The 26,187-nt window shown below is 41.6% G+C and overlaps 2 protein-coding genes across 3 annotated transcripts; one reads left to right on the top strand and one right to left on the bottom strand.

Moving 5' to 3' along the window:
• The first annotated feature begins 759 nt into the window (after nt 1-759).
• Nucleotides 760-15,928, top strand: sh3gl3b (SH3-domain GRB2-like 3b). 2 transcript variants are annotated; one of them, XM_085780304.1, is made up of 11 exons: nt 760-775; nt 806-872; nt 4,313-4,381; nt 4,563-4,635; nt 5,375-5,515; nt 6,784-6,917; nt 8,535-8,693; nt 10,520-10,623; nt 14,050-14,177; nt 14,274-14,330; nt 15,211-15,928. In XM_085780304.1, the coding sequence occupies exons 2-11, from the start codon at nt 828-830 to the stop codon at nt 15,420-15,422; spliced, it is 1,122 nt and encodes a 373-aa protein (XP_085636430.1). In that variant the 5' UTR covers nt 760-775; nt 806-827; the 3' UTR covers nt 15,423-15,928. The 2 variants fall into 2 exon arrangements, with proteins under 2 accessions (XP_085636430.1, XP_085636431.1); XM_085780305.1 differs by having other exon boundaries at nt 14,050-14,174; nt 15,211-15,927.
• A 3,274-nt stretch (nt 15,929-19,202) lies between these two features.
• LOC146986630 (carbohydrate sulfotransferase 6-like) lies at nt 19,203-20,436 on the bottom strand. Its single transcript, XM_085780515.1, has one exon. The coding sequence runs from the start codon at nt 20,364-20,366 to the stop codon at nt 19,203-19,205; it is 1,164 nt and encodes a 387-aa protein (XP_085636641.1). The 5' UTR covers nt 20,367-20,436.
• Between the last annotated feature and the right edge of the window lie 5,751 nt (nt 20,437-26,187).

Here is a 26,187-nt window from a genome sequence, read left to right as displayed (position 1 = left end):
TGGGAGCACAGATATAATATTTCTAAAGAGTTTCTGGAAGTTAAATGACTTAAATAGGATATAGGCTACAGTATAAACATTATATTTAACAGAAGGATTTTAATTTGACTTTAAAACTATAGCTAGTGAACCCATGTGATTTTTATACTTGGACGTCTCGGTGGGGCGGAGTCAGAAACTTTCATTTCATTCAGAAAGTATCAACAAAATATAGGCTACTGAAATGATTAATCATGTGGAATAAACACTGGTCTTTATGTTATTATCACATTATGACGCATTAATGCTGCAGCTCATTAATACTTATTAAGACTGTTTTGTGTGTCAATGATCTGTAACTGTTATAACGAAAAGTAGACTATTAGAAGTACCTATATAAAGTAGTTATACTCAGTACCTCTGTATACTTTCTATCACTAGGCTATTGAAATTGTGATTCGCCTACTAAACAATGTTATGTAACTATAGATCTGATTCTATTTCCACAAATCAATAATATTTTATTTCCTAAAATCTGTCAGTAACTCAAAGAGCCTAATGCTTTTCCTGTTTTAGTTCATAAATTTCCTACAGTATCCTGAAGGCAACACAGTGTTGTGGACTATAGGCTATTATTATTAATAATAATTAACCGTGCCAGAATAAATCATTTATAATAAAGCAGTGAGGGAGAGCAGCTTCCGGTGTGTGTGTATGGGGGGGGGGGCTTGGTGCCGTGACTCTGCGGGGGGAAGGAGCCTCTCAGTCGGGATGGAGGTCTGCTGATCCCCGGTCAGTCGGTCTGATCCAGCAGCAGCAGCAGCAGCAGCAGCAGCAGCAGCAACAACATGTCTGTGACCGGGATGAAGAAGCAGCTGCACAAAGCCAGTCAGGTGAGAGGCGCCATGCGGGACAAACAGAACCGAGCCGAACCGGGCCAAACCGAGCCGGGCCAGACCTGGGGGAGGAGGGGGAGGAGGGGGAGGTGGAGGGGGGAGGCAGAGCAGGATTATTATTATGATCTGGGTCATGGTGTTGTGGAGTTTGTCCTCTGGTTTTACTGCGACACGGGGCCTGCTGCTCCGCTCCGGATCGATCCACCACAGCTCAGGATGTTGATCAGTCTGATCAGTTATCGATCATAGATCATAAAGGATGAATCCACTCTAAACCCGCCGCGTGACCTTATTCACGTGTTGTATTATTTAACATCAGCCTCAGGCAGCACCTGCAGTCACCACTACATCTGTTACTGCTCAGACTGCCTGAGTCCTGGTCCTGGTTCTAACCTCTTTTTTATACAGTCTATGGTTCTAACCACTTCCTGTACCATTCTCAATGTTTTATCAAGTTTTTCTCTTCTGCATAGTTTATTCTTGTGTATTTTTACCTTATGCATGCCCACCCTGCACACTGTGAAATACCTCTGACCAAACAATACTGTATATAGTTTTTCTCTATTTAAATAATATGGTACATGTCTCAGCTCCTATAACTTGCAGAGTCAGAGTGTTCATGGTCGGACTCTCCAATTTTGACACAAAGTCTCCTCATTTGTCCACAACAAACAACAGTGCCTTGAACCTCTCAAACTATATCACAAAATTCACTATGTCAAATGCAAGGAGTGCCCCTGTTACAACCTGCCCACAGTAGGTTGTAAATTACACAACCTGGGGTTAAACTGTAACAGTGAGACTGAAGAACTAAAAACTGAGACCCAATGCTGTAAGTTTATTGTTCATGTTCCAACACTAAAACATCTTCCTGTGGTTCAGTATGAACAAGAAGAACTCATCACTGAGGGTTAAACCTAACATTAGGAGAGTTGTCTTAAAGAACATGTTAGAGAATAGTGAACGTGTATGAATGAAACCTTCAGCAGGAAGTCAGAAGCAGATCATAGTCCATGTGTAGTTACAGTCTAACTCCAGTTAAAGGCTTAATGACGCCTAATAAAACACAGATAAAAGGTTTTATAACCGTCACCACCTGTCAGCACAGTTGTTTGAATTAAACAATACTAAAATGACTCATCTTATACAAGTTCCCTGATTTAAACTCCAACGGTATCGAGTCAAACTATTAGTTTCTGACCTATAAAAAAAGTTTTTTGGCTGTTAAACCAACACACTTCTTCACACAGCCGTGAACATTCACATTCAATGTCAGAGAGGGAGTGGGTTCACATGGTAGTGATCACATGCAGAGATGGACAGAGTACTCAACATGTTACTCCAGTAAGAGTAAAAAAGTACTTGCTTTTAAAGGTACTTAAAGCAGAAGTAAGCGATCCGGTCGTTTTCGCTAATGCTGCGTTCCAGGCAGGCTTTTGAAATCGGAAATTACAGCTTCAAGTCACAACTTACGACTTTGTAGCGTTCCAGGCAACCCACTCCTGTTTTTCCGACCTGTTTTACCGGTGAAAGTCACTATAACGGCCACTCGTAACTTCTGACCCGTGAACTCGTACCAGATCGAACTGGTACCACTTCACGGTCGGAAAAATACGGGTTGCCTTGAACGCACCATAACAGTCCTCGTCCCTACGTCGCCACATTCACGGCGTCCCTTGGCTGCACACACAGCCCTGCATGCTGTTCTCTCTCCTCATTGGATAAAAACTGTAGGATACGAGAAAAGTTTTCTCCTCGGCTCAGAGCAGAGCAGAGTGACTGACAGACCCGTGTTTCAGTCCAAACACTCTATAGAAGTGATTGCTGTCGGAAGATATAACTATTTAAGACTTATATTAACACAAATATATCACTTACTTCTGCTTTAAGTATCCAAAAGTACATTTTAAAGGTACTCTAAGTCAAAGTAAGAGTCAGAGTAAATGTCTTATTCTTCACATCAATGAATGACTCTAATTGTTTCTAAATGAATGTAAGGAGCTTTTAACTCTTGTTAGTGAGAATGAACTCTTTGAAAGCAGCTGCACTGATGTGCTGCTTTTAGGGGTTAGGGTTTCCTTCTTTGACTAACACAGCTTGTATTCAGTAGTATTTTACGGGGTATCCGCGGGGTCTTAAACAGTCTAAAAAAGTCTAAAATTTGAAAATCTAAATTTTAGGCCTTAAAATGTCTTGAATTTGTTGAATTATTGTGTTCAAGTCTTAAATAATTTTAGACAGGTCTTAAATGTTCTTATATGGGCGAGCATTTCACTCGCATTTGCCCCTAAAAAAATACATGTGCGAACCGGGAAAATCACAAAAACGAAAGATCACAACCTGCGATCGTTCAAAAACTACAAATCCCACAATTCTCTGGCCTCAACGCACCAATAACAGTAGTTAGGTGTAAAGCAGGACAAACAGGACCAAACAGGACAGAAACGTGCTATAAAAAACAGAAAAAGAATAAAAAAAAGGATGTAAACTACTCAATATACATGTAATCAAACTTAAATTCTTCCCATTTGTTTGTTATACATTTCTATCTTGTCTTCATTTGTTGTGATTATTTTTTTCCAAAAGAAACTGGCTTTGCACTTTATTTTAAAAAAAAAAGAAAAAAATCCAAATTCAAGTTTTGATTGAGCCGTAACCCTCCTGTCGTCCTCCTGGGTCCAGGAAGGAAGGAAGGAAGGAAGGAAGGCAGGAAGGACAAAGGGAAAGAAGAAAAGAAGGAAGGAAGGCAGGAAGGACAAAGGGAAAGAAGAAAAGAAGGAAGGAAGGCAGAGAGATGGGAGGAAAGAAAGAAGGGAAAAAGGAGGGTAAGATAGATGGAGGGAGTGAACAGATTGGGTCTAAAAGGAAGGAAGAAGTAAGGATGAAGGAAGGAAGGAAGGAAGGAATGTGAAAAGAAGGAAGGGAAAAGGAAGGAAAGAAAGATGGAGGGAGGGAGGGAACAGATTGGGTCAATTGGATCAAAAGAGGAAGGAAGAAGAAAGGATGAAGGGAACAAAGGAAGGAAGGGAAAAAGGAAGGAAAAAATGGAGGGAAGGAACAGATTAGGTCAAGGAAGGAAGCAGAAGGACGGATGATGGAAGGAAGGAAAAAAGGAAGGAAGGAAGGGAAAAAGGATTGTGGAAAGAAGGAAGGGAGAAAGGAAGGAAAGAAGGAAGGATGGAGGAAGGGAACAGACTGGGTCAGTTTGACCCAGAAGGACGACAGGAGGGTTAAATATAAATATTTCCCCCAAAAGAATAATAGTGTTTAGCATCTGTGGGCAATTTACATCAAGTATCCTCAACAAAGTATTTAACTGTGTACATATTCTGTTTTATATGTATTTAGTAGGCTACATAATGAAGTCTTTATACTTTTATTCCCTTCTTCTCTACGTGTCCTGTGTCATGTCTCATGTCTCATGTCTCATCCTGCAGCTGCTGAACGAGCGACTGATGGGAGCCGAAGGAACCAAGATGGACGACGACTTCCTGCAGATGGAGAAGGTGAAGAAGCTGCTGCTGCTACAGCTGTCTGTGTCTGTAGTTCTGATCTGGTCTGAGCTGAGCTGACGGACCAACTGACCCCTGTTCCCTCTCTGTGTGTGTGTGTGTGTGTGTGTGTGTGTGTGTGTGTGTGTGTGTGTGTGTGTGTGTGTGTGTGTGTGTGTGTGTGTGTGTGTGTCAGAGTGTTGCAGTGATCCACACGCTGCTGCTGGAGCTTCTGTCCAGAACCACAGAGTTCCTCCAACCAAACCCAGGTAACAGAGTCTGGACCAAAACACTTTAGTTCTGGACTGTCTTAAAGGGATAGTTCAACATTTTGACAAAGCTATTGCAAGCTGTTTTTTTTAGAACGGTGGAGCAGAGCCGTGAGCTGCTCAGAGCTACGCTACGGAGGCTCATTATGGGATTTCTTGGTTTCCCTCATCAAACTCATCAAATACACAATCCAACAACTCCACAACACTCTGGTGGACAAGTTGTGAGCTGCACATTCACCACGCTATGAGATAATAACACAACGTTACCACACAGAGTTGTTTTAGAGGGAAATACAGAGACTGTTGATGACAAACTGTCCCTGAAGGCAACACGCATCAGTGGTTTTACATGAATTTCCCTCTAAAACAACTCTGTGTGGTAACGTTGTGTTATTATCTCATAGCGTGGTGAATGTGCAGGTCACAACTTGTCCACCAGAGCGTTGTGGAGTTGTTGGATTGTGTATTTGATGAGTTTGATGAGGGAAACCAAGAAATCCCATAATGAGCCTCCGTAGCGTAGCTCTGAGCAGCTCACGGCTCTGCTCCGCCGTTCTAAAAATAGCTTGCACCGACAATTAAAGGTAACGAACCTACTGCTACGACTATAGGGATTATGGTGAGAGGAGGATCTGACTAAATGTTGAACTATCCCTTTAAGGCAACACACTAAAAGCCAACAGAGCCGTGACTCTAACGACCTCTGACCTCTGACCTCTGACCTCCGTCTCCATAGCGTCCAGAGCCCGGCTGAGTGTGGTGAACTCGGTCTCTAGGCTGCGCGGTCAGGGCCGGGCCGGCTACCCGCAGACAGAGTGCATTCTGGGAGACTGCATGCTGCAGTACGGACACGAGCTGGGACACCACTCAGAGTTCGGTTAGAGGACACACAACACACACTTCTTTTCTTTCTTCTTTTCCTCCTTCTTTTCCTTCTTTTCTTTCTTTTCCTTCTTCTTTTCCTCCTCCTCCTTATGTTCCTTCTTTTCTTTCTTCTTTTCCTCCTCCTCCTTCTTCTTTTCTTTCTTCTTTTCCTCCTCTCCCCCTCCTCCTTCTTCTTTTCCTCCTCCTCCTCCTCCTTTTCCTTCTTCTTTTCCTCCTCTTCCTTCTTTTCTTTCTTCTTTTCCTCCTCCTCCTCCTCTTCCTCCTCCTCCTTTTCCTTCTTCTTCTTTTCCTTCTTCTTTTCCTCCTCTTCCTTCTTTTCTTTCTTCTTTTCCTCCTCCTCCTTCTTTTCCTTCTTTTCTTTCTTCTTTTTCTCCTCCTCCTTTTCCTTCTTCTTTTCCTCCTCTTCCTCTTCTTCCTTCTTTTTCTTCTTCTGTTCCTCCTCTTCCTCCTCCTTCTTCTTTTCCTCCTCCTTCTTTTCTTTCTTCTTTTCCTTCTTCTTTTCCTCCTCTTCCCCCTCCTTCTTTTCTTTCTTCTTTTCCCCCTCCCTCTTTTCTTTCTTCTTTTCCTTCTTTTCTTCCTTCTTCTTTTCCTCCTCTTCCCCCTCCTCCTCCTTTTCTTTCTTCTTTTCCTTCTTCTTTTTCTCCCCTTCCTCCTCCTCCTCCTCCCTCTTTTCTTTCTTCTTTTCCTCCTCTTCCTCCTTCTTTTTCTTTCTTCTTTTCCTCCTCCTCCTCCTTCTTTTCTTTCTTTTTATTCTTTTCCTCTTCCTCCTCCTCCTTCTTTTCTTTCTTCTTTTCCTCCTCCTCCTCCTTCTTTTCTTTCTTCTTATTCTTTTTCTCTTCCTCCTCCTCCTTCTTTTCTTTCTTCTTTTCCTCCTCCTCCTCATCCTCCTTCTTTTCCTTCTTCTTTTCCTCCTCCTCCTTCTTTTCCTCCTTCTTTTCATCCTCCTCCTCCTCCTCCTCCTTTTCCTTCTTCTTTTCCTCCTTTTCTTTCTCCTCTTCTTTCTTCTATTTTTCTGAGGCTGAGTTCACCTTTTACAAAATGCTAAATGATTTTTCCAGTTTTAAAAACATGTGGAGCCACAGAAACCTCCTGTTGTTCCTCTGTTGTTAAAGATGAATGAATGATTGTCCCTCTGATTTATTCATTCATTTCCTTCACCTGTAAACCAGCTGTTTCTCTGGTCGTTGTGGTGCTTTAACAACATCAACTGAACCTGTAAACATGTAAATAAAACGTGTGTTTGTTTGTTTTCTCCTGCAGGCGGCGCTCTGTCGGGCGCGGGCGACGCTCTGCAGCAGGTCGGCCAGGCCCGAGACGCTCTGGACGCCAACGTCCAACGCTCCTTCATCGAGCCGCTGCAGGACGTCCACGACACGGAGCTCAAGGAGATCAGGGTGAGGCGCTTTATTTTGAAGGGTCAGAACCAAGAGGATACGTTTTATTTTGACAGTTCAGAACCAAGAAGATGCATTTTATTTTGAAGGTTCAGATCCTTTTATTTTGAAGGTTCAGAACCAAGAAGATGCATTTTATTTTGAAGGTTCAGAACCTTTTATTTTGAAGGTTCAGAACCAAGAAGATGCATTTTATTTTGAAGGTTCAGAACCTTTTATTTTGAAGGTTCAGAACCAAGAAGATGCATTTTATTTTGAAGGTTCAGAACCTTTTATTTTGAAGGTTCAGAACCAAGAAGATGCATTTTATTTTGAAGGTTCAGAACCAAGAAGATGCATTTTATTTTGAAGGTTCAGAACCAAGAAAATGCATTTTATTTTGAAGGGTCAGAACCAAGAAGATGCATTTTATTTTGAAGGTTCAGAACCAAGAAGAGGCGTTTTATTTTGAAGGTTCAGAACCAAGAGGATGCGTTTTATTTTGAAGGGTCAGAACCAAGAGGATGCGTTTTATTTTGAAGGGTCAGAACCAAGAAGATGCATTTTATTTTGAAGGTTCAGAACCAAGAGGAAACATCCTTCGACCTTAGGAGGAACAGAACCTGCTCAGATGTTAGATGTTCATCCTGACCAGTGACGGGAATAACAGCGTTATAAAATAAACAGCGTTACTAACGGCGCTAGTACTTTTTTCAGTAACAGTAATCCAGAAAGTTACTGTTTCCTCCGTTATAACGCCGTTATGTTACTGACGATAAATGCTCCATTTAATAATAAAACACCTGTTGATGTGTTTCAGTTTCAGTTTCAGCTACTTTTTGGGGAAAATAACTAGTAACCAGTGTTGGGCACGTTACTTATATTGTTATAGTTAGCCTACTCATTACTTGCCTCAAAAAAGTAACTGAGTCACTACATTATAAAAGTGCATTGTTTTTTAATAACATGCTCAAATACACACTACACTTCAGTTTGTTGAAGGGGGGATTAGCCTACTGGTTAATGAAAAACAGACTTTTGAACCAAATAATCGATTTTCATGAAGAGATAACAGGAGAAGTTACACAATGTCCCTTTAATATTTTGAGTCAAGTAACGGAGCATTTTATTGTCGGTACGTAACGGCGTTATAACAGGGGAAACTGTAACTTTTTAAACGTATTTGTTTGTGAAAAAAGTAGCGCCATTAGTAATGCTGTTTATTTTTATAACTTTATTCCCATCACTGCTAGTAACTTTACCTAATCAGCTACTTTTTAGAAGTAAGGCGCCCAACGCTGCTGGTCTCTGATTGGTCCGTGCTGCTGGTCTCTGATTGGTCCGTGCTGCTGCTCTCTGATTGGTCCGTGCTTCTGGTCTCTGATTGGTCCGTGCTGCTGCTCTCTGATTGGTCCGTGCTTCTGGTCTCTGATTGGTCCGTGCTTCTGGTCTCTGATTGGTCCGTGCTGCTGCTCTCTGATTGGTCCGTGCTGCTGGTCTCTGATTGGTCCGTGCTTCTGGTCTCTGATTGGTCCGTGCTGCTGCTCTCTGATTGGTCCGTGCTGCTGCTCTCTGATTGGTCCGTGCTGCTGCTCTCTGATTGGTCCGTGCTTCCCGTGTGTGTTTCCCGTGTCTCAGTTCCAGCTGAAGAAGCTGAACGGACGCCGTCTGGACTTCGACTACAAGAAGCGGCGGAAAGGAAAAGTCCCGGTGGAGGAGCTGAGACAGGCCTGGGACAAGTTCAGCTGCTCCAAGGAGCTGGCGGAGCGCAGCATGTTCTTCCTGCTGCAGAACGACGTGAGGCCGCCATTGATTGATTGATTGAAAACTTTATTGAACAATATTAGACAAGTGTTAAAAAAAAAAGGATTAAAAACACAATAAAGCCCACAGGCTCGTTTCCATTGTGGTCCTATTTGATGGTAGACAGTAGCTACACATGGATTTAAAACAAGGAAGACAAACACACAACACATGGACTAAAAACATGGGAGAGAGACACTAAGGCACATAGACGACAACACTGAAGAGAAAGAACAAATAAAATAGATAAAACAAGAGATTAGGCCCCAAACAGAAACAACAAAACTTCTTTTCCTTCCTTCCTTTCTTCCTTTCCTTCTTTTCCTCCTCCTTCTTTTCTTTCTTCTTTTCCTCTTCTTCCTCCTCCTCCTCCTCTTCCTCCTCCTCCTCCTCCTTTTCTTTCTTCTTTTCCTTCTTCTTTCCCTCCTCCTCCTTTTTCTTTTCCTCCTCCTCCTCCTTCTCTTTTCCTCCTTCTTCTTCTTTTCCTTCTTCTTTTCCTCCTCCTCCTTCTTTTCCTTCATCTTTTCCTTCTTTTCCTTCTTCTTTTCCTCCTCCTTCTTCTTTTTCTTCATCTTTTCCTTCATAAAACAGACACACAAACAAACAATACAATAATCTAGTGCTTCACGGCTCTTTTGATTTAATTTATCAGTTGGCTAACCATTTTTTTTATTGAGGACTTAAAAAGAAAGTAGGAGGAGCTAACAGCTTTAAGGTTTAAAGGAAGGCCATTCTACCAGACAGCTGCTGAGTAAAGGAAAGAAACCTTTCCCATACAGAGGCTGTAGTCAGTGGAGCAGAGCGCCCCCTGGTGGAGGAACTTTGTGTATGTCACTAGGTGCGTTTCCATCAGCTGTTGAGATGCGCATCTAGATGTATCGCATCGGAAAATGATGATGGAAACGCCGTGATTCGCATTAAAATCCCCTGATTCGCACAAAATGAAATACGCTGCTATGGCCGGGTTTTGGTTGATTCGAATGGGATGGAAACAGCTGTATGCGAATCAAGTGTGACGTAGCGCACTTTCACCCCGTCTGCTCCCGTGTTGCAGTTCACTCACAAGACAACATCAGGGTTTCCGCTGTCACACAACAATTAATTAATTGTGGCGCATCGCCACAGCAAAATAAAAGCCCCCACACACCTTCATATGTGACTGCACAGTTCTTCATAGTTCCTCCTCAGTAAAAACCAAACTTATCAACCAGTGCGTCCAGCGTTTATCATTAATAAAGTCTGGGGCGGCGCAACTCTCTCTCTCTCTCTCTCTCTCTCTCTCTCTCTCACGAGAACAGCCTGCTCACACACACACACACACACACACACACACACACGGACAGGTCGCGTTATGACGGTAATAAACATATGCGCTAAATCGCGCTAATGTGTTCAAATCAGACCGTCCGTCCGGCCGGCCGGGAGGGGGGGGGGGGGGGGGGGGGGGGGGTGCAAAGTCCGTACATGGAAACACACACGATTCCAATTTCTTTTAATGCGCATTGCCCAGTAATTCGAATAACTTTGGATGGAAACATGGCTATTGACTTTGGAGAAGTAGTTTACTAAATACTTTGGTGCCAGGTTATTTTTTATTTTATAAACTAAACACAGCTTCTGGGATGAAGTTTATGTTCTACTCTAATCAGTTTGTTTTGATGTGTGTAGCTTTACTTTGAGGCCTTTAGAGGTGCCAGTGTACCAAGATGTACAGGCGTAGTCAAAGTAGCGTTGTACAAGGGCATCAGCATCAAGGTTTTTAAGGTGTTGCTATGCAATGATGTCACTGATGATGTCATCTCCTCCTCCTCCTCCCGCAGGTGGAGCGGCTCAGTCGTCTGGCGGCTCTGGTCGCGGCGCTGCTCGAATTCCACCGCAACGCCCACCGCATCCTTCAGGGTCTCCATGGCAACCTGCAGGCCAGGTGAAATCCTGCAATCTGATTGGTTGTTAACTGTGATTAGGGTTGCAAAATTCCGGGAATCTTCAAAGTTGGAAAGTTTCTATGGGAATTAAAGGGACAACGAGGAGTTTCTATCTGGTTATATAAAAGTCTGATATTAATGTGGATGAATCTCCGTTACCACTTGTTAATGGTCCATTCTAGATAAATCTATGGTTTTGTCTCTATGGTTATTTTGTTATTATTAGTGGTGGTGGAAATCAAGGCCGTAGCTACCATTGAGGACACCGAGGTCATGACCTCGGTATTTTTTTCGGCCTAATGAATGGAAAAAAAAAAAAAAAGTGCAAAGTATTAGGGAGGACAGATGGAAGGTGACTGAGTGACTCCTCTCTTGTCCAAACAATTCCGGTAGGCCTATAATGCTCTTGTTTATTGACGCCCTCACGTACGCTGGTGTTTGTTTACTGGTCGCGGGAAAAAAGGCGATTCATTCGGAAAAAGCGAGTGATGCAGCGCGTCGCGGAGCCTGTGTGCATGGAGGAGAAGGCTACTGAGTGAGTTGGCTCTAGATAAACTGCTTTTTCCAACCAGTTGTTACACTAGAAAAGTTTCATACATACGTGCACTTGAAGCGCTGTATTATTTCGGGACGGGACCTCATGTATGCGGAGAAAACAGCTGTTTAATAGCGTCAATTCAGCGCTGTTTACTGTCCGTGTCCTGCACTATGCACTAGTTGAGCTAAGTGGGGGAGAGAAGAGACCTCCTTCCTACAGATACTATACTGAGGGGGCATCTGCACTGTCCATTCTTCCATCAACTTTATGTGAAAAGCACAGTGACATGATACATGTTATGTTTACAGACAGGGGCGTCACTAAGTTTTAAGGACAGGGGGGGCTTAGCCCCCAGGAGATGCACAAGATGTGAGCATATGTGGTGCACAAGCACAAATATTTCACAAACAAAGACTGTGAAATTGTTTCTAAAAAATTTTGGACAGATTTAACAAAGAGCATACGGTGTAAAGTTTAGGCAACCATTAGTTTTATTTCAGTCTTTTTTATTTATTTATTTATTTATTTATTTATTTATTTAAAGAAAGCTAAGACCTGTGAGATTACTACAGACATGTCTGGAGTAGGCTACAGTAGAAAATGTAAATTTTTCATCTCTGCCTAGTAAGAATACTAACAAAAATCACATTAGAGTAAAATCTACCTTTGAATCATGGGATATCAGGCAAATGAATAAGTAATGTGTAGGCTAACTGTGTAAAAGTAGATGCTAAAAGCAGCTGTTTTATTATCAGAGATATGTATGTCCAGGTGGAATTTGGCCTTTGGAAAACTAATTAGGCTATGTTTCACTAATAGCCTGTGTCATAATATTCACTCCATCCAAATACAACTGTTTTTGGCTCATTTTGATTTCACCTAGACCTCTTCATATTTTAACATTCAAAGAAGACCATACTACCGAAATGAAGTTTGACACCAATATTTTACTAATAAAAAATATGCATAGAAATGTGAAATACTACATAGCTAAACAACGTGAATAACCAATTATAACACAAACCAAAATTTGCTGCAACAAGGAGCAGCCAGATGTATGTTTGTGGTAACTATAAGGAAAAGCAAACAAACTTCCTGGGCCTGTTTCAAAGTGAGGAACACCCAAAAATAGTAGGCTATAGCTATGGTAAAAAAGAGTTCACCCTAGAAACCTGTTCATCTTTATGTTAACAACCAGGACCTTCACATTGCATTTCAGACTTTTTTTTCCGAGCTGGAATTAAACTTTATAATATAATATTTTTGCTACTCTGTGGCTGCTACGAATGTGAGGAGCTAGTCTCCTGTTTGTAATAGATGGTGTGTTCTCATCAGAATTCAGTGAAGTTGGGTTTTCTCTGGATGATCACTAGTGATGATAATATCATAAAAATGGCATTAATCTAATATGATGTGTGTAGTTTTTATCTGTCAAAGTGCACCAGATTGAAGCCTTTTAATATAAAATTGCCCCAAATTTCTGACGCCACCCCCCCGCGCACCACGACTATGACCTCGGTATTTCAAAAATCCTGGCTACGGCCCTGGTGGAAATGCTGGGCGAGCCGACCAGCGTTTCTTTACTTTCGGTTTTGTGGCGAGTCATGAGAATAACGCCGCTGAATCTCCGTTTATGGTGGGAACTACGACGGTATGTGATCGTCTTCCAACCTCTGACTTTAATTCTTGATGAATGAAAACATGAGTCTGTCTTGCGCCGGTCGAAGAATTTCACGGTGCGGAGGCTCATAAATGTAGTGAGAAAACACTTCACTTTAACAAAACTCCTCGTTGTCCCTTTAATGGGGATAGGCTATATGGGAATAAACAGGAATAAATCAGAAATGTACTAAATTGAAGGTTAGCTGTATAGTTGAGAAAAACATATATTGTAGCATAATCTTGGCTAAAACAACCAGATTTAATGCAAGTAGCTACACTTGAATATCTATATGCTATTCCTCAATCAATAATCAGTAATATTTTACTCAACATTCATGTTTTTGTTGTTCAGTAAAAGAATTGATTGTTCATACAGGAATTAAAACTTGATAAAGTTCGGATATGATAGTACGGCTTGTTTAAATTACCCCCTATTTCCAGTTAATTCCCATAAATTCCCATAGCCTAATTCCCATGGAAAGTTTCCAATGTGGAATATTTCCAAAATTCCCCAGCTTAACTTCCCATGGAATGTTACTGGAAATTTACTAGAAATTTTCCGCCCTGTGATATAATGAGCATATGCCTATACTTATACTGAGCTTTCTCCTGGTTTTCCCTGTTAAAAGGGTTTCCATGGAGTTTTTCCTCAGTGGATGTGAGGGTCTAAGGACAGAGGATGTTGTTATGATGGGATGTAAAGTCCTTTGAGACAAACTGGTGGTAAAAACGGGCTATACAAATAGAATTGCCTTGCCTTGCCTTATACATGTCACCTGACGCTGCTGCCCAATGACACGGCGGCCATCTTGGCTCAGTTTCTCCCTCAGAGCTTTAATCCTCTGGTTCATGTTCTACTGAAACAACCAGAACTGGATCAGTTTTTGACCGATTTTCAACCGGTTTGGTTTGTTATCGACGTCAGAAATCCAGTTCTGATACTGATCAATAAAACCAGGAATCTATTGTGAAAGTTCATTATGTCCGTATGAAATAATTAGTTTCCTTTTTTCTTTTTCAAGACAAGAAATTTTCTCATACCTTTTTGTTGACAGTTTCGGCGTTTTCTTCCGCCTTCCTCAGAACTGTAACCGTCTGACATCATGGTGACAGTTCTGAGGAAAGCAGAAGAAAACGCCGAAAATGTCAACAGAAAAGTATGAGAAAATTTCTTGTCTTGAAAAAGAAAAAAGGAAACTAAAACCCGGATCGTTGTCGTCGCCAGGCTGACGGCGGCCAGCAACCGGCCGGTCCGACGCTTCAGGTCCAAGAAGATCCGGGTGAGGAGCGAGCACGGCGGCAGCATCGGGTTCTTCCACCAGCCGACCGTCACGCCTGCAGCTCCCACAGGTGGTTCTCACTTATTGATTATTGATTACTGATCGATCGGACCGGTCGTCAGGCGTGTGTGTTTGACGGTGATGATGTCGTGTGTCTGACGTGTGACAGGTGAACAGCCGGTGTCAGCGCTGCCGTCCAGACCCGGGAGCCCCGCCTCCTGCTACGGTGAGAAACCAATCACAGCTGATCGACTGATTGATTAGTTTGTCAAAATAACTGAAACTATTCATTGATTTCCTGATGATCAATGAATAGTTTCAGCTTTAAAGGGATAGTTCAACATTTTGTCAAATTGGCCCATCACCATAATCCCTATAGTCATAGCAGTAGGTTCGTTACCTTTAATTGTCGGTGCAAGCTGTTTTTAGAACGGCGGAGCAGAGCCGTGAGCTGCTCAGAGCTACGCTACAGAGGCTCATTATGGGATTTCTTGGTTTCCCTCATCAAACTCATCAAATACACAATCCAACAACTCCACAACGCTCTGGTGGACAAGTTGTGAGCTGCACATTCACCACGCTGTGAGATAATAACACAACGTTACCAGACAGAGCTAACCCCGGACTCAGAGGGGAATAGCACTAGCCTATCAGAACTAAATATTGGTGAAATGAAGGAGTTTCTCTGCAGATAATGTGTTATTTAGAGGCTGCATTCTGCTGCCCTGTAGACTCCATTATACAGATTATTATACGATTTTCACTTGAAATAAGTAGAAAAATCTGATAGTGGAGCAAGTTTTTCTTTCTTATTACAAGCACAAAAAACCTGCTTTCACTGGCAGATGTTTCTACTGATTTCAAGTGAAAATTAGTTTGAAACAAGTTAATTTTTAGGCAATGAGTCTTATTTTAAGTGGAAAGAGATTAGTTTTGATTAGAAATGAGACATTTTGACAAGAAATAAGACAAATATTCTTGGAAAGATTTTGAGTTTTTGCAGTGTGGGTGAGTAAATGATCATATTTTATGCTAGAAATAAGGTCCAGAATGTAAAAATGGCAATTACCCTTTAAGTACTCTCTCCGTCTCTCTCTCTGGTCCAGTGGACAGTGGGCTGGTGGTGGACCAGCCCTGTTGCCGGGCGATGTACTCGTTCCAGCCGAGCCACGAGGGCGAGCTGGGCTTCAGCGAGGGCGACGTCGTCCTGCTCACCGGCCGCGTCGACGCCAACTGGTTCGAGGGCGAGCTGGACGGCCGCGCGGGGCTCTTCCCCGTCAACTACGTGGACGTGATGGTGCCTCTGCCGTTACCGTGACGACCCACCTACGTCCTATATGCAACAACCCCCTACCCTCCCCCCTCCCCACCTTGCTTCTGATTTGCACTTTTAATCTTTCTCCAACTCACTCACAACGAGACGAAGGCCACAGCACTTTAGTTTCCTGATCTCATGTCGCACCTGAACGCACCAGCCGAGTGTGTGTGTGTGTGTGTTTGTGTGTATTTGCCCTTTAATGTGAGACACGACAGGTAAAAACATCGTCATTTCATGCATCAATTTAGAGATTTTGGGGCTTTTTAGTCCTTTATCACATCTTCTTTCAGACCAGAGGAAAGAAATGGTAGAAAATCCACTTTAAAGGGATAGTTCAACATTTTTGTCAAATTGTCCCATTGCCATAATAATCCCTATAGTCATAGCAGTAGGTTCGTTACCTTTAATTGTCGGTGCAAGCTATTTTTAGAACGGCGGAGCAGAGCCGTGAGCTGCTCAGAGCTACGCTACGGAGGCTCATTATGGGATTTCTTGGTTTCCCTCATCAAACTCATCAAATACACAATCCAACAACTCCACAACGCTCTGGTGGACAAGTTGTGAGCTGCACATTCACCACGCTATGAGATAATAACACAACGTTACCACACAGAGTTGTTTTAGAGGGAAATACAGAGACTGTTGATGAAAAACTGTCCCTGAAGGCAACGTGCATCAGCGGTTTTGCATGAATTTACCTCTAAATTAAACAACAAAACAGCTCTGAGCAGCTCGCGGCTCTGCTCCGCCGTTCTAAAAACAGCTTGCACCGACAATTAAAGGTAACAAACCTACTGCTATGACCAATTTGCCAAAATGTTGAAGTATCCCTTTAAGTTTTTTATTCATTTTACTTCTTTTCATCAGTAGATTTCTCCTAAACTCACCAGGAGTTAGTCTGAGCCGTGTCCTGTCAGGTGTCGTTGTAAAGCTCTCTCTCTCCTCAACAATGATGTCATTTCCTTTGTATCATAGCAACAAATCCTAAAAGTAGGATTGACAATAACAATCTCTGTAGTTTTACAGTCCAAGTCTTTAAAGGGCGTTTCCTCAGAAAGAGTTTTTCAGACTCAGACTCCTCTCTAGAAATCTCCACTTCAGCAGCACTTCCAGACACCAAACCTTCCACTTTGATCCCTTTCTATATTCTGAAGGTTTTTACAGAGGGGATTGTTGATATATCATTCACAGCCTCATTTATACAACATTTTATTACTAAAAACATGGAGACATTAGATGTTTTAAAGGGCTGGTGACAGTATTTTCTCATTTACAGAGTGATAAAAAGAGATGTCCACAATCCTCCTCTGTAAAACGTCTGAGAAATGGAAAAACTAAAGACTCTAATATGTCAACAAAATAAAACAAAGTAGCTTTATCCATTGTTCAGGTTTATGTTCTGGAAATATATGCAAATTAGCGCATATTTCATCAGATATTACCTCATTTACATATTCAAACATAAAATTGGACAAAACTTGTAATACAAAAAATATTTGTCTTAATGTGAGTGATAAACTTGGGAAGTTTCATGGTGATATCTGTTAGTTAAAATTTTTACCCTGTTCACCCAACATTTTATTACTAAAAACAGGGTGAAATATGATTTTTTTTTGGTGATAAAAAGAGATATCCAAAATCCTAATCTGTAAAAACTTCTGACTCTAATATGTCAACACAATAAAACAAAGTAGCTTTATCCATTGTTCAGGTTTCTGTTCTGGAAATATATGCAAATTAGCGCATATTTAATGAGATATCACCTCATTTACATATTTAAACATCAAATTTGACCTGTATTTTCACCTGTAGTGTCTCAGCTTTAGACTCCACGTTGACGTCGACGATGACATGCTGCTGCTGCTTCACCAATGTTTATGAGACTCAGGTCAGAGACTGTGTGTGTGTGTGTGTTCAGAGCTGCTCCTTTAATGTAAAGCACACGGTGATGGAGGCTGCTCAGGCTCCGCCCCCTTTTCACTCTCTCGCCACACAACGACCACAACGACCATATATGTGAAGTAGGAAACGTAGGACTGTTATTATAACCTGTCTCTGATGATCACACTGAAGAGTTGTTGAACTGCTCCTTTAATAGAACAACTATAGATTCATTCAGATCTAATTAATTAATTAATTAATTAATGAATCAATGACACGTCGTTCACACAGAGTTTATTAGTGCAGAGACGAGTCGACGAGCCAAGTCACATGAATGTAATGACATCGTGTGTGTGTGTGTGCGTGTGTGTGTGTGATGAATGTAGTGAGTCACTCTGAAAGTATTTCTGAATCATCTCTGAGGAATAAACTCTCTCACTGAGTCTGAGTTCACTTTGTTTTCACTCAATAATAACACAATACAATACAAAACACACAATAATACACATTTGTCAAAGTGGCCCATTGCCAGAATCCCTATAGTCATAGCAGTAGGTTCGTTACCTTTGTTGGATTGTGTATTTGATGAGTTTGATGAAGGGAAACCAAGAAATCCCATAATGAGCCTCCGTAGCGTAGCTCTGAGCAGCTCACGGCTCTGCTCCGCCGTTCTAAAAATAGCTTGCACCGACAATTAAAGGTAACGAACCTACTGCTATGACTATAGGGATTATGGTGATGGGCCAATTTGCTAAAAATGTTGAACTATCCCTTTAAATTTCAATGTATTTAATACTTTCATATTAACCCTCTATTGCATAGTGTTGCCATATGGCAACAATTACTTTATCTTCATTTTTCTAAAAAGCTATGATTTTTTTTTTGTTTTTTCAGTTAGGTGTGAAAAGGGGGCTTTTACTTTGAAGGACATACAATTTATGAGGTCAAATTACCAAGATATCCTGTTTGCCAGTCCCTTTTGCTCATGGACATCTGCCATGTGAACATCACTGTGCGGGGCTCCCGAAGACCGTCTTTTATTTAGAATTTTGGAAAGTTTTCATCAAATAAAAAATTGAAATCACTATCTGGGGAAAGTAAACTTTATTTTTTTAACATTTAATTCAGTTTTGATGTAATAGTATTTTTGTAATATGCTAAAATACATGTGTTGCCATATGGCAACAGTATGCAAATATGGAAAATTCCTGGTGCATTCAACGCAATGGAGTCCCATTGACTTACATAGCATGAACCTACCCTGAGACTATGTTTACAACCTTTTCTTATATTTTAAAGGTAAAAACATTATATTTTTTTATATTTTGTGATTAAAGGTATTTTGTAACATATTATCTAAATGGACTTGCACTTATATCTTCTAGATAACTGAATGAAATGAAATAAAATGAGTGATTCAATGTACTTCATTGAGACGGGTTCCAGGTTCCAGGTTCTCAGACATTTGAGATAACTGTTGAAATTATACAATGTTTTTATTGTATAAATGTTTGTTTGTTAGTTTTGGTTGAGTATGAGATGGATTTGTTGAGTTTTGCTTTAAATAAAATTAGTTTTTGGTCAAAAATGTTGATTTTATGGGACTTTCCACGATTGCATATTGTTGCCATATGGCAACAATTTACCAACGACCCCCCCTTTACAAAAAATTTAAGATTTTTTTTAAATATTTCTGTTATTTAGACAATTTTAAGAAATACAAACATGCAAAACATTTTTTACCATGCCTTAGTAATATTTCATGCAATAGAGGGTTAAAGCAGAAGATCGTGATAAAATCGTGATATCATATTTTTCCCATATCGCCCACCCCTACTCTTGCATCAGCTCCTCTGTCCCATGTCGTCTCTTGGTGATGATGTCTTTGTCAGCCATGTTTTAACTGTCACTTGGATGCTCCGTTTGGTTCTGTGGCGCCAGCAGATCGATGTCAAGTCTCTTCTGTTCTTCTTCACTGTCAACTGTCCCGTACCCGATCAATGACATGGCCCCTTTACACACTTCCTGGATGCGTCTGACCTTGCTGTGTGGCAGCAGGGTACGCCAAGCCTCAGACACCTTGGTGGCGTTTCGTGAGGTGACTTTAAAGGGTTGTCCCTCCAAGCCTTTGCCTCTCCCGTGGGTAGCTCTGTAGATCCACTCCTCCAACTGCGGCGTCATCTCCAGACCTGCAAATTCATACAGTGCAGATATTTCCTCCAGTGCGTTGCGTGCCACATCCTCATAACGGACCATTTTGTAGCGCCCTTTTAGAAAAGGAGGGGGTTTCAGGACGGCCCTTTCATTGATGCGCACATGGCTACGGCAGATTTCCTGCATGACTTCATACGGCACCTCAGCGGGTGGGATGTTTCTCTGCTCCAAGACAGCACCGTTATCTTGTGTAAAGACACTCGCTGACCGCTCCCTAGACTGAAACACAGCCCGTGGGTCTCGGACCAGGTGGATGATGCGAAAGTCTAAGCTTGGGTCCTGCAGAAGTGGGTAGAGGGATTCCAGCTCAAATATGCGCACTATTTTTAACACCACATGACTGTAAGTGTGGCAGGCTTCCTCCACCTCCTGCATGTCGGGGGGCTGACACATCTCTATGCAGCGATCCGGGTCACTCAACTGGCTGCGTGGTGTGAGAGAGCAGGCTGGAGGCGAGCACAGAGCTCGACTTTGAGACCACACAAATATGGACTCGTTGCTGTGAAGGTAGGGATCCATCACGGAGAAATCACACTGGAACACACTCCTCAGCAGATCCCTCATGGCCATCCGCAGCTCCCCTTTCCTGGGTTTCTCCAGCTTGTACCACACATGCCAAGCGGGCTCCATGAGATAGAAGACAGACGGGTGCTGACTGAACACCTGGCCGAGGAAGGACGAGCCCGATCGCCAGGACGACAGCAGCAGAACGTGAACCTTGCCGTTGGAGGAGGCAGAGCTGCAGGGATTGAACTGGACAAACCAGGCACAGAACAGCACCACTGCTGCACCCAGCAGGATCACCAGGAAAAGCATGGTGCTGAGGCTCACTCTGCAGCGGGGCATCATGGGTAATGGTCTCTGGCAGTGGCCTCTGCAAGATGTGGATCGGTTTTTACGTCTTCTGTGGAGCTGTGTTACCTCTGTGGTAGAAAAGACAGAGACAGGCAGATATTTAAAGGGATAGTAGCATTTTTTTAAAGTGTGGTTGTATGATCTCCAAATAGCCCCTAAGTACTTTAAAGCAGAAGTGAGTGATATATTTGTGTTAATCTAAGTCTTAAATAGTTGTATCTTCCGACAGCAATCACTTCTATAGAGTGTTTGGTCTGAAACACGGGTCTGTCAGTCCCTCTGCTCTGCTCTGAGCCGAGGAGAAAACATTTATCGTATCCTACAGTTTTTATCCAATGAGGAGAGAGAACGGCATGCAGGGCTGTGTGTGCAGCCAAGGAACGCCGTGAATGTGGCGACGTAGGGACGAGGACTGTTATGGTGCGTTCAAGGAAACTCGTATTTTTCCGACCGTGAAGTGGTACCAGTTCGATCTGGTACGAGTTCACCGGTCGGAAGTTACGAGTGGCCGTTATAGTGACTTTCACCGGTAAAACAGGTCGGAAAAACACGAGTGGGTTGCCTGGAACGCTACAAAGTCGTAAGTTGTGACTTGAAGCTGTAATTTCCGATTTCAAAAGCCGGCCTGGAACGCAGCATTAGCGAAAACGACCGGATCACTCACTTCTGCTTTAATTGCAGTAGAAGACTCTCTGCACTCCTCCCGTTAGCAACGCCAGCCCATAATAGCCCTGCCCAGAGATTTACAACATACAGTGTTTCTACAAGAAACGGCCTATTTTCACGGCCTAAAAGAGGTTTTACCTGAAAAAAAATACACAGTTCCATTGTTCACTATAATATAATTTTTTCCAGCCCCTCAAAGTGCAGGAAAAACACAGTTTTTATTTGGACACGGGAAGTCCGTGAGTGTGTGAGGGCTGTTCCGTTGTCAGGTCATCAAGTCAGTGAGTCAGTGAATGAGCCCTTACTGCCCCCAGTGCTGACTTTGGGTAGGGGAATTACCCACAGTTCATAGCGTTGTGAAGTCAAACACATGAGATGCCGTCGGAACGCGAGTGTTGAAAAAAAAGAAAAGAAAAGTAAATTATCACACGTAGTCAGAGAGAGCTCCGCCGGTCTCTTTATTGTTAATGGACTGGAGCCAAAAAAAAGAAAGAAGAAAGAAGAAGTTTCCTGTCAGTGTTAACGTGCAGTTTGTGATTATTGACGATGATTTGATCAGATCTGATCCAGGAACATTTTGTTTTGAGTCCGTCCCCCTCACACACCTTGTGCGTGTTGAAAGTACGGTAAATTATCGGTCCAAGGGCGGAGTTAAAAACATTTTGTTGTCAAGGTAACGTGTCGTGAGAGTGGGTAAGTGCTGTTCCATTCATGTTTACAGCATCTGGACCCTCACACACTCTCACACTCTGTCACTTAGAGCTGACGTCACTTAAAGCAGAAGTAAGGTGAATGTTTGTGTTAATATAAGTCTTAAATAGTTGTATCTTCCGACAGCAATCACTTCTATAGAGTGTTTGGTCTGAAACACGGGTCTGTCAGTCACTCTGCTCTGCTCTGAGCCCAGGAGAAAACTTTCCTTGTATCCTACAAGTTGTATCCAATGAGGAGAGAGAACGGCATAAAGGGGCGGTCCTCTCTGTGTGTGCAGCCAAGGGATGCGCCTGAATGTGGTGACGTAGGGACGAGGACTGTTATGGTGCGTTCAAGGCAGAGGTGTGGACTTGGACTCGAGACTTGAGACTTGACTTGGACTCGAGTCCCGATTTTGATGACTTAAGACTTGCTTGATCAAATCAAAAAAAGACTTGGACTCGCTTGGGACTTGATGCCAAAGACTTGAGACTCTACTTGGACTTGATGCCAAAGACTTGAGACTCTACTTGGACTTGATGCCAAAGACTTGAGACTCTACTTGGACTTGATGCCAAAGACTTGAGACTCTACTTGGACTTGAGAGCAAAGACTTGAGACTCTACTTGGACTTGAGAGGAAAGACTTGAATTCAAGTCAAGTCACAAGCAGCAAGCACAAATATTAAAATATTTTTAAAAGTGTCCCATCAATGTTACTGTAGCAGCCAGCCAGAGACGTTCTATATAGAGCCCACTCCTGTTATCAGTCTTGGCTCTATAATTAATGCCAACACACTAATGCCTAGGCTACCACACATAAAGATAATCTGTCTGATTTTGCCCCGATTTTCCCCCTTCGGACCAAAGACAAAAATCGCCCGATTATCTTAGGCTCTTGAGATTATTTTATGAGATTCTCCTGTAGTGTGTGGTGTTTTAAGATTTAAATTCTCCTGACAATCGACCCGTAAAACAGTCGGCGGCGACAATCGTAAATATTAAACATGTTCAATATTTACGATTGTTGGCCCCAACAATTGTGACCATTTGGATCAAAAGTCGGCTTGTGTGTGGGGGAACACGACAATCCTGAGTCACCGTCTCCGCAGAATGTGAAGTGAAATTGAATGTAACCAATAAAGAAGCAAGGCGTGGTCATGATCTTTATGTATCATTAATTATAATCGATTTGTTTGGGACTCGAAACAAAAATCTTAGGACTTGGTTGGGACTCGGAAAAAAAACTTAGGACTTGGTTGGGACTCGAAACAAAAATCTTAGGACTTGGACTTGACTTGTGACTTGAGAGCAAAGACTTGAGACTCTACTCGAGACTTGAGAGCAAAGACTTGAGACTCTACTTGGACTTGCAACATAAGGACTTTCTCCCACCTCTGGTTCAAGGCAACTCGTAACTCGTGTTTTTCCGACCTGTGAAGTGGTACCAGTTCGATCTGGTACGAGTTCACCGGTCGGAAGTTACGAGTGGCCGTTATAGTGACTTTCACCGGTAAAACAGGTCGGAGAAACACGAGTGGGTTGCCTGGAACGCTACAAAGTCGTAAGTCGTGACTTGAAGCTGTAATTTACGGTTTCAAAAGCCTGCCTGGAACGCAGCATTAGCCAAAACGACCGGATCGCTTACTTCTGTTTTAAGTCAGTGAGGGTTCAGGGTCCGAGTCTTTAGGGGGCGGATTGGAATTGGGCCGAAATGAAATGCACTTCCGCGAGAGGCTGGTTCACGAGGCTATCCAGCTAAGCCCCCCCCCCGAAATACGTCAAGCTGTGAAAGACCCTATAGACCCTATAGGGCCTATAGGGTCTATAGGGTCTATAGTACTGTACATTTCTGGGTGTGTAAACCTGTTGAACAAGCAGAGCCATCAAAATGGAGAAGGTCATGATCTACTGTGATGACTGATCACAGAGAAACAAAAGTCACTTCATCATATTACAGAGAAGCATTACCAACTTAAATTTAAATGAAATTAAAAAAATATATAGGATAACATTATCATCATTTACCTTATGCTGATGTATTTGCATGGTGTTAAAATAGGAACAAAAAACAACAGCAATGTATTCTTATCAAAACTGAAAAAAACTGTGACACAAACCAATCTTAACTTTGTTAATTGTTAATCCCTTTATAGTTTTTACACGCAAAATAATAATACAGAATGTCAAGGCTATTTTTCATATCTCAGCCCTGCCTCAGTCAGGGTCACTGTAGAATTGACTATAAAAGGCTAGAAATAGCAAAAATGTAACAGCAACATTTTTTATATTTCAACAAACTGTGATATCCTCAGATGTACAAAGATATTCAGTGAACTTTAACGACTTACAAAGACAAGCACAAAAATCAATTTCACATTGTGTCGTTTCATGTTATCTCTGCTGTCAAAATGAGTCATTCGTTCCGTTCACATTTTGTAAAAAAAAAAACAAAAAAACAAATTCCTAATATTTGAAAGATAGCTGCTATTTGTTTTTCACAGCCTAGTCCTTGCTTCACATTTCCACCGCCTGGACGTGATTAATGTGATGTTGTAGAGCAAACTTTAGGAGGAAACTTACCTTGGTTCGTAACGCTCTCTGTTGGGATGCCCGCGGTCCTCTCCACCTCTTCTCTCAGTGTGCAGCTGCTCGACTTGGCATCACCTTAATTATCAGAGCTTGTACAGCCGCACACCACTGCTAGGGAATTTGGGTCGTCAAACCAGCTGCTCCTGGCAGTACCTATAGATCCAGGCCCTCCACTGGTGGAGACAGAGCTTTCTCAGTAGTGGCCCCTATACTAAGCTGTTGAACAGTGTTTCTACTTGAATTCAACTTTCATCTGAAGTCTCTCAGAATTATAAATGACAAAAAAAAGATCTATTTCTGCAGTATTACAGCCTGATGAATGTCTAATCTATCTATCTATCTATCTATCTATCTATCTATCTATCTATCTATCTATCTATCTATCTATCTATCTATCTATCTATCTATCTATCTATCTATCTATCTATCTATCTATCTATCTATCTATCTATCTATCTATCTATCTATCTATCTATCTATCTATCTAGGGTGAATTCGCCTAATGTGGGACATTTTTTGCAATTTAGACTTCTGGTGTATTTTGCGATATGAAGCAAACACTTTCAATCTACATCCTGTACCATTCTGAAATCCTTAGGTTGTGATCTAATGGAATCCAAAGAGAAAATTCTGATATCACACTCCTAAAAGAAATACCATACATATTTCAACTCTGATTGCAAAGTTTTTTGCGGCAATTTCTGTTCCCTAATGTGGGACAGTCATGCTCCTAATGTGGGACACTAAAAAGTCTGTTTAAAAGTCATCTTAATTTACATGATAAATGCTAGATTGCAAACCAGTGTTCAATAATATCACCTATTGTCCTAGTTCTGCTTCATCTTCTATAGTGTTAATGGTTTTCTACCAATTGTGTGGTGGATGTGACCTTTTACCCTTCGCTAGGGTCATTCCAAGCCCTGGTCAACAACCTCAATTGTGGGACACCACCATCCTCAGTGATCTCCCTATATTCAGTAATGTCTCCCCTCATCCTGTCTTTTTTCCACTGGTTGAGTTCACTTGCTTGATTATTTTCCTTTCTTTTCCCATGTTTTCTTTCCCTGATTTTGTCTCATTGCCTTACTCTTTTTTGCCACTGTGATCTGAAATACATTCCATTTAATTAATCAGTAATGTGCTATCCTTTGATTACTTCTAAACACAACATTTTTCATGAACATTATCAAAAAAGACAAGATTTAGAAACAAGAAAGAAAAAAATTCAGAGCCATTTACCCCTTTAACAGTATTATGACCACTTCCAGTTAATAAATATAATTTTCTTTCGTTGTAAAATATTCAAAACAATGCATTATAACAATAAAACCATGTAAACAACCATTGTTATTGTTCAACCTATTAGTTTTAACTGGAAAAGCACTGTCCCACATTAGGAAAAACCACTTGTCCCGCTTTGGGAAAGCATGTTTCCTAAAGTGGGACAGTAGAAATGTTGATCAAAATGCTAAATATTGAGAATGGTTACACCATATTAAGATATATTTTAATGCATCAGCATATTATAAACACATTTTGACAAAAAATTGCAATAATTTTGTTTTTTTAGGGTGAAGTCAGGTAAAATGGGCCACTTTTTGGTAAACGATTAATAAGACCATCAAAAACGCTATGCATGAAATCCATTGATATTTTTAAAAATCGACATAGGTCTCTTAAATGTTTCTGTGTGAAAAAAAAATTAAAAAGTATAATTATTTTGGAATTATGAGAGTTAAAGTATCGGGATATTCCCTCTCGAGGTACGATGAAGGTTCAGGTAAAATGGGCCAAGAGAGAACAACACAGTAATTTTAGCAGAAATCATTTAAATTTTAATAATTAATTGATACTACTACTAAACT

Source organism: Trachurus japonicus, chromosome 6 (assembly GCF_045865225.1).
Source record: "Trachurus japonicus isolate A0001 chromosome 6, Traja_1.0".
NCBI classification, from domain to species: Eukaryota; Metazoa; Chordata; class Actinopteri; order Carangiformes; family Carangidae; genus Trachurus; species Trachurus japonicus.
Note: the sequence above shows the minus strand (reverse complement) of the source record. Positions and strands in the feature narration are given on the sequence as shown.

Excerpts from the sequence above, each read along its gene's own strand:
- LOC146986630 (XM_085780515.1), bottom strand. The coding sequence starts at position 20,366 with ATGATGCCCCGCTGCAGAGTGAGCCTCAGCACCATGCTTTTCCTGGTG.
- sh3gl3b (XM_085780304.1), top strand. The coding sequence starts at position 828 with ATGTCTGTGACCGGGATGAAGAAGCAGCTGCACAAAGCCAGTCAG. Across the intron at positions 5,516-6,783 it reads GGGACACCACTCAGAGTTCG|GCGGCGCTCTGTCGGGCGCG; the intron begins GTTAGAGGACAC and ends TTTCTCCTGCAG. Across the intron at positions 8,694-10,519 it reads TCTTCCTGCTGCAGAACGAC|GTGGAGCGGCTCAGTCGTCT; the intron begins GTGAGGCCGCCA and ends CTCCTCCCGCAG.